At 42.2% G+C, this 7,960-nt stretch overlaps 1 protein-coding gene and 1 pseudogene across 1 annotated transcript in view; one reads left to right on the top strand and one right to left on the bottom strand.

Moving 5' to 3' along the window:
• Positions 1 to 717: 717 nt before the first annotated feature.
• Positions 718 to 1,118, top strand: LOC108313264 (annotated as a pseudogene).
• Positions 1,119 to 4,319: 3,201 nt separating this feature from the next.
• PATJ (PATJ crumbs cell polarity complex component) overlaps positions 4,320 to 7,960 on the bottom strand; it is a 413,527-nt gene continuing 409,886 nt past the window's right edge. Inside the window, exon 44 of the mRNA XM_037743097.1 lies at positions 4,320 to 5,040. Coding sequence (XP_037599025.1) covers positions 4,894 to 5,040 — 147 coding nt within the window. The 3' untranslated portion in view covers positions 4,320 to 4,893. The remainder of the gene's footprint in view (positions 5,041 to 7,960) is intronic.

Genomic DNA, 7,960 nt, shown 5'->3' on the forward strand with positions numbered 1-7,960 from the left:
GATACAGCGAGACTCTGTCTAAAAGAATGAAGACTTAGGTATGGTTCATGAAACAACTGTTTCAGATGCTTACTTTGAAACTTGAAAACCAATGCTGTAAGGAAAGGAAATGTTGCTTGATCTCCCAGGATAAGAAGGCTGTAGTTCTGATCCTGATCATGAATATTCCTAAAGAGGGGGTACCTTTCCTAGGTCACCTGGGCAGGTGTGGCTGTGAATGGGGTGGGGGAAGGATGTCAACGACTGAGTCAAATTGGCTCTCAATTCTAGAAGTTAGGAGAAACCAGGGAGCTTACTGGTAGAGTGCTTCCTTAAGTGTAAAATGCTTACAGAAAATCGAATAATCATATCGTGAGACATTTATTCCTATTAGCATCGAAGATACAGGACTTTTGCTTCTGCATGAACGATAAGGTGCTCTGGGAATTGCTCTCCCACTGTCGTGAACAACTAGAAAAATGGGCATAATATAGGAAACACTTTCACACATTGGACAACAGGCAGCACAGGATTTTGATCCCTGTAGGAAGGAAAACAAGGTAAATTCTACAGCTGTCCCAGTTTTATCCCTGAGGCAGTATCCATGCCACACTCCGGAAGGGGAAACTCACACAGAGTTCATGAGTAGAGGAGAAAGAGATCCATGCTCAGGGAGGCCAACCAAGCTGGCTAGAACGTGTCGAGTCTGTACAGGGGGAGCTGCAGAGTGAGAGAGCTATGGAGATCGCCTCTTTGTCAAATACTCATCTGCACACACATGAAAGGGCCAGGAAAGAATCATTAGAGGTTGGCTGGGCATGGAGCCCCGCTGCGGCAGCACCTCTGCTCTGCGGGATCCGTGGGTTTCCTCTTCTCCACTGTGTCCATCGGATGTTTGCCTTCCAGACTGAGGGGCTGCTCAACGTGACCCAAATTCTCAAAGAAAAGTTTCCTCGAGCTACAGCTATCAAAGTCACTGACATTTCAGGAGGTTGTAGGCAATCTATGAATTTAAAATGGAATCAGAAGAATTTAAGAAGAGAACTGTCTAGCAGCACCAGATGGTTATCAGGCACTAAAAGAAGAAATCAAAGGGATGGCATGGACTGAGGATATTTACCTCTGTCCCCAAATGTTGACTGTGCCCTGGCAGCACAGATGCTGGTACGTTTTACCTTGGATGAACTTAACTGACACCATTCTTCCCCAGGCATTCGCCAAAAAATCTATATTTTGTTCTTATACATTTCCATATTTATAGATGTGTAACCTATTTAAATGTTTGTCTGTTTTTGAGACAGAGTCTTGCTCTGTTGCCCAGGCTGGAGTGTAATGGCACAATCTCAGCTCACTGCAACCTCAGCCTCCCGGGTTCAAGCCATTCTATTGCCTCAGCCACCTGAGTAGCTGGGACTACAGACATGCACCATCATGCCTGGCTAATTTTTGTATTTTTAGTAGAGATGGAGTTTCACCATGTTGGCCAGGCTGGTCTTGATCTCCTGACCTCAGGTGATCCACCTGACTTGGCCTCTCAAAGTGCTGGGATTACAGGTGTGAGTCACCATGCCCGGCCTATAACGCATCTGTCCTAACATCCAGCAACATAGCTGGCAATCAATACATGAGACAGCTACTAATGGTTTCCAGATTCTTTTTTTTTTTTTCTTTTGAGACAGAGTCTCATTTTGTCATCCAGGTTGGAGTGCAATGGCACGATCTCGGCTCACTACAACATCTGCCTCTTGGGTTCAAGTGATTTTTTTGCCTCAGCCTCCCAGTAACTGGAATTACAAGTGCCCACCATCATGCCTTACTAATTTTGATATTTTTAGTAGAGATGGGGTTTTGCCATGTTGGCTAGGCTAGTCTTGAACTCCTGACCTCAGGTGATCCACCTGCGTCAGCCTCCCAAAGTGCTGTGATTATAGGTGTGAGCCACCAAGCCTGGCCATGAATTCCAGATTTTAATAGGACACCAAAAACCTTATGAAAAGTTGGACTTTTTTTTTTTTTTTTTTTTTGCTTGAGGGAACAAAAGGCTGAAGAAAAAGCACAATTAGATGCAGAAAGTATACTTTCTCATATATAATAAGACTCCATTTGCTCTGTAGGCAACTACATTTATTTAGAATCTTTGGAAATATACATACAAACATTCAGCAGTTTTATTCTTCCTGGCTTACTTCCCTTTCCTGCTAATTCCAATTAGTGGTATCATTACTATACTTAAGTGGCCCAAATGATGAGGCCAAACATAAGAGCACTACTTCTTTCACAGATTTCCATCTTCATAGCCTCTCGGCTTGTCAGTAAGTTCTGAGGCAAAAACATCTTTCTGGAAAGGCAATTATTTAGTCATGCAAGCAGAGACAGAACCAACTATGACAAGCACTAGTTCTATCAAGTTAGTGCAGTAAGGAGTATAAAGCATCATAATTCCTTCATCAATATACTTTTACCATGACCCAACAAGATAACGTATAAAGAAACACAACAATGTATTATCTCAAAATGTGTATTTAATGGCCATTCCGTCAAAATAAAGCAGAATCCTATTTAAAAACTATTGGATGTATATATATTTTTAAGGTGCATTTTCAAGTTTTATTTGGGTTTCATTTCTTCTTGGCTTGCCTGAGGTGTTCTTGCAGGTACAATTAACACAGAATGTTCTGAGGTGGGAAGCTTTCATGCATTGAAAAATGAGATCCTAACAACATTGCACATCTTGGATACATTAGAAATTTTAAAAGCCATGTATAATTTCAGAAAACTTAATACCGTCATGAAAGACATTTTCAACACAAAATTTAGGCACTCTATACTTTGGAATAGCCATAAAATATTCCAACAAGAGTTAATGCACTTTGTGATTACATCTACTCAAAGATAATTCTCAATTAAAATCTATACTTATTAAAGAACATTTTAAATTAGAGCCCATTAAATTTTGATAATTACTGTGAAATATTTGCAGCATTGTGTTGTAGTTAAATAATGCTGAACTACTTCTATTACTGACTCTAGTACCCATCCTTCATGGTTTTTTTTTCCCCCAAGACAGAGTCTTGCTCTGTCACCCAGGCCAGGGTGCAGTGACGCGATCTCAGCTCCCGAGTTCAAGTACTTCTGCCCCAACCTCCTGAGTAGCTGGGATTACAGGTGCTTGCCACCACGCCCAGCTAATTTTTGTAGTTTTAGTAGAGACAGGGTTTTGCCATCTTGGCCAGGCTGGTCACGAACTCCTGACCTCAGGTGACCTGCCTGCCTCAGCTTCCCAAAGTGCTGGGATTACAGGCATGAGCCACTGTGCCTGGCTCAGACATGGTACTTTTAAAAACAGAGGACTCTATAGCATCCACCAATAATCATCTCTCCATTTTTCCTGCTAATATATGAATAAGATTGCCAATAATCAACTTAAAGGTATTCTTGTATTTTCTGCTGTAGCTGCTTTCTTTGCATGCAAAACTTCAGCAGATGGGAGTCTCCCTGCAGTTCAGGAAACATCAGCCATGCATTTTCATCACAGATTCCTAGGCTCAATTCATTTGCTCACTTTACAGCTAAGTATGTTGTTCCATTTAGCTTCCTGCAGTCTGTGCTGCTGGACTGACTGCTATGGAGGCAAAGAGAAAGATAATCAAATATGTCACCCTACTTTGCACAAGGCCAAGGCCACCAGACCTTGTCTGGCTTGAGACAAAACTTGCTGTTCTCTGCAGTGTGGCTCTGGAGCTTCTACCTCCTTAAGACCACGGGGTGGGAATGATGCCTGCCTACTGAGACACCATTAATTCCAGATGATCTTCCTGGACCTGAATTTAATTTAGCATTGTCAGAATTCAGAACATGGATGCTAGTTGTTCCTGTTGAGAATAAGGTTCATTTGCTCAGTGGTAATGCATTTATATGGCACAGGAAACAATTAGTCTTTCAGAATTTTTTGAAGATTCCAGTTTGTAAATTGACTCATCAAAATCAACAACAACTAGCATATAAAGATCTATACAGAGAAATGAATTTGAGACTTATTTGACTATAAGTCATACAGAAGAGAGCACAGTAATTTCCCATAGGAGGATTTAGTATTTCATGTTGGGGATCACTGGTAAATTTTTTTTTTTTTTGAGACGGAGTCTCACTCTGTTGCCAGTCTGGAGTGCAGTGGTGTGATTTTGGCTCACTGCAACCTCCGACTCCCAGGTTCAAGTGATTCCCTTGCCTTAGCCTCCCAAGTAGCTGGGACTACAGGTGCGTGCCACCATGCCTGGCTAATTTTTTGTATTTTAGTAGAGACGGGGTTTTACCACGTTGGCCAGGATGGCCTGGATCTCCTGACCTTGTGATCTGCCCGCCTTGGCCTCCTAAAGTGCTGGGATTACAGGCGTGAGCCACTGCGCCCAGCGCTATCGTTGGTAAATTAATTACACTGCTAATGTTTTTTTGCTTACTTGAAGAGACAATTATCATAAACAAATCATGAGTGAGATGACAAGTTGCTTAACATTTGTTTCTGTTCATTGGATGAGATCTGAGGTTGTTAAGCCTCGGTATGAGTAGGGGATAGGGAAACAAGGGCATAAGAAAAGAGAAGTTAACTCTAGTTTTGGCAAATATAATCATAACCAGTTGGTTAAAATCAGAACCCTGAAATTAAATGCAAAACAAATAAGACTCATTTAAGTTTTAGAAATCAACCTCACCAACAGGTGACAAAAACAGGGAAACATTAGGAGATGACTGTTGACTTGGGAAATTCACATGAAACCTCAGCCATTTCTCCGAGCAGAGAGGACAAGAAATAGGAATGAAGGTGCATTGTAGTTGAGGGTGCTTTTCATACCCACTCAGAACTTCATCTGCCTGTGGATATTCTAAACAACATCTATCTTGTGATCAGGCTGCGGCTCACGACAGCACAGTTAAGGTTACAGTCCCTCTCTGGTGTTTTAGAATGGCGACTGCTTGCTCATGAGTGACACCTTCCAGGGTCTCGCCATTAACAGCTAAAATCTGATCCCCTCGTTTTAATCGGCCATCATCTGCAGCTGCTCCCTACAAACAAGAAACATTCCAGTTTAATCCAGGGTAAAGCAGTTTATATTAATATTAAAACGTCTAACTTCTGTCTGGTGTGCATATTAAAAAAGTAACTTTAAAAACTACCAATTAAAGTTTTTTCCAGGTAATGTTTTAAATTAGGAAAAATGTAAGATATGCTGTTTGAATAATAATGGTTGAATTATGAATCACCTAAATAACATACTAGTAGAAATGTACTGATACATTTCTTTTAATACAAGCAGAACCTTATTTCAATATTTTGTATGAAATGGATATGGATGTCATGTCATATTCATGGAAATGTAATATACACAAAAAGGCAGACAGAATTGAATCTGGTATTAGTCTTACTGCAAATACCACCATTATACAGAGTTCCCATTGCATTATTAAGCTATCAGCACTGTGATCTGTCAAAAATAAATGTAGTCTTTAAATGAGTGAATTGTATGGTAAATGAATTATATCTCAATAAAGCTGTTATCTATACATAAATATATATAAGTGTAGCATCTCCAAAATTTGTAATTTCATATTCAAAGCCTTCCATTTATGTTTATCATCTAAATAGGTTTCTAAATGACTACTTTTATCACATACCCAGTCACGCATGGCTCCTCAAAACGGCACAAAGCCAGTGAAACTTCAGGGGTTTTTTTCACTCTAAAGCTGAGTATCTAAAAATGCCACGATGTTACTAGAAACATTTTGGACTGTTAAGGGAAGAAAAGACCTAAAAAATGATTTACAGGAGGTTTCACCATCTGTTGGGGGTAACTGTTTAAGTCCCTTGAAAAGTCAGTGCCAGAAGAATCCTCTAAACGAGGTCAAACTTTGAGGGGAATCAAAGCCCACAGCCACTTGGTCTTGACTGACTCAATCAGAAGCCAAGCTAGGAGGCGCTAATGCTCCCGAGACCCGTGTCCATGTGTAGCTTGGAAGTCCTGAGGTGCTGGGGAACCAGAAAGACTTTATAAACCATGAGAACGGTGGAATTTCTAAATGAATGTGCAATAAAGGATATTCAAAACCTACTGGGTGTGGTGCCTCATGCCTGTAATCCCAGCACTTTGGGAGTCTCAGGTAAGAGGACTGCTTGAGCTCAGGAGTTTGAGATCAGCCTGGGCAACATGGTGAAACTCTGTCTCTACAAAAAAGGAGCCGGGTATGGTGGCTTACACCTGTGGTCCCAGCTACTCAGGAGGCTGAGGCAAGAGGATCACTTGAACCTCCAGAGGTTGGAGTGACCTGAGATAGTGTCACCGCACTCCAGCCAGGGTGACAAAGTGAGCCCCGTCTCAAAAAAAAAAAAGTATTTGAAATCAGGTCTATACTGTGGGCAAAATAATAAAATTAAGTGTTAATAACTTGCAACTGGCTGGGCATGGGGGCTCACGCCTGTAATCCCAGCACTTTGGGAGGCCGAGGCAGGAGGATTACCTGAGGTCAGGAGTTTGAGACCAGCCTGGCCAACATAGTGAAATCCTATCTCTACTAAAAATACAAAATTAGCCGGGTATGATGGTGCATGGCTGTAATCTCAGCTACTTGGGAGGCTGAGGCCTGAGAATCACTTGAACCCGGGAGGTGGAGGCTGCAATGAGCCAACATCCTGGCATTGCAATCCAGCCTGGGCAACAAGACCGAAACTTAGCTGGGGGCGTTGGCTTATGCCTGTAATCCCAGCAATTTGGGAGGCTGAGGTGGGCAGATCACCTGAGGTGGGGCGTTCCAGACCAGCCTGACCAACATGGAGAAACCCTTTCTTTACTAAAAATATAAAATTAGCTGGGCATGGTGGCACATGCCACTACTGCTCAGGAGGCTGAGGCAGGAGAGTCGCTTGAACTGGGAGGTGGAGGTTGCAGTGAGCTGAGACCGTGCCATTGCACTCCAGCCTGGGCAACAAGAACAAAACTCCCTCTCAAAGAAAAAAAAAAAGTGAAACTCCATCTAAAAACAAAAACAAAAAAAACAAAAAACTACAAAAAACAAACCACCCAAAAGTCTTGCAACTTCACTCAAATCCTTTAAGAAAGTAAGGTGTCAGCTGAGTGAGGTGGCTCACACTTGTAATCCCAGCACTTTGGAAGGCTGAGGCGGGAGGATCACGAGGCCAGGAGTTCAAGACCAGCCTGGACAACACAGTGAAACCCTGTCTCTTGTAAGATAATAAGCAGGTATTTTAAAACACTGTTTAAAACAGAATGTTAAAACACTGTTGTTTAACCCTGTATTTTTTTTTTTTTTTTTTTGAGACAGAGTCTTGTTCTGTCGCCAGGCACCAGGCTGGAGTGCAGTGGCGCGATCTCCGCTCACTGCAACCTCCGCCTCCTGGGTTCAAGCAATTTTCCTGCCTCAGCCTCCCGAGTAGCTGGGACTACAGACGAGCGCCACCATGCCCAGCTAATTTTTTATATTTTCGTAGAGACGGAGTTTCACTATGTTGGCCAGGATGGTCTTGATGTCTTGACCTCGTGATCCACCTGCTTCGGCCTCCCAAAGTGCTGGGATTATAGGCGTGAGCCACCGCGCCTGGCTAAGCCTGTATTTTTAAATCATGATACCCAAAATCTCTTCTAACAAGTAGAAAACATGAAATAAAATTAAACTGCTTTCCTTCAAATAAGAAGAAAAAAAAAGAAACTCCATCTCAACTAAAAATACAAAAATTAGCTAGGTGTGGTGTGGGCACCTGTAATCCCACCTACTTGGGAGGCTGAGGCAGGAGAATCACTGGAACCAGGGAGGTAGAGGTTGCATTGAGCTGAGGTCATACCATTGCACTCCAGTCTGGGCAACAAGAGTGAAACTCCGACACACACACACACACACACTTATATTTGGTATTATTTTTGCCACCTGTCTTACTTTGTCTAGCATATATTTCTACTTCATTTCCTGTCCTTTG

Source organism: Cebus imitator, unplaced genomic scaffold (assembly GCF_001604975.1).
Source record: "Cebus imitator isolate Cc_AM_T3 unplaced genomic scaffold, Cebus_imitator-1.0 Scaffold135, whole genome shotgun sequence".
NCBI classification, from domain to species: Eukaryota; Metazoa; Chordata; class Mammalia; order Primates; family Cebidae; genus Cebus; species Cebus imitator.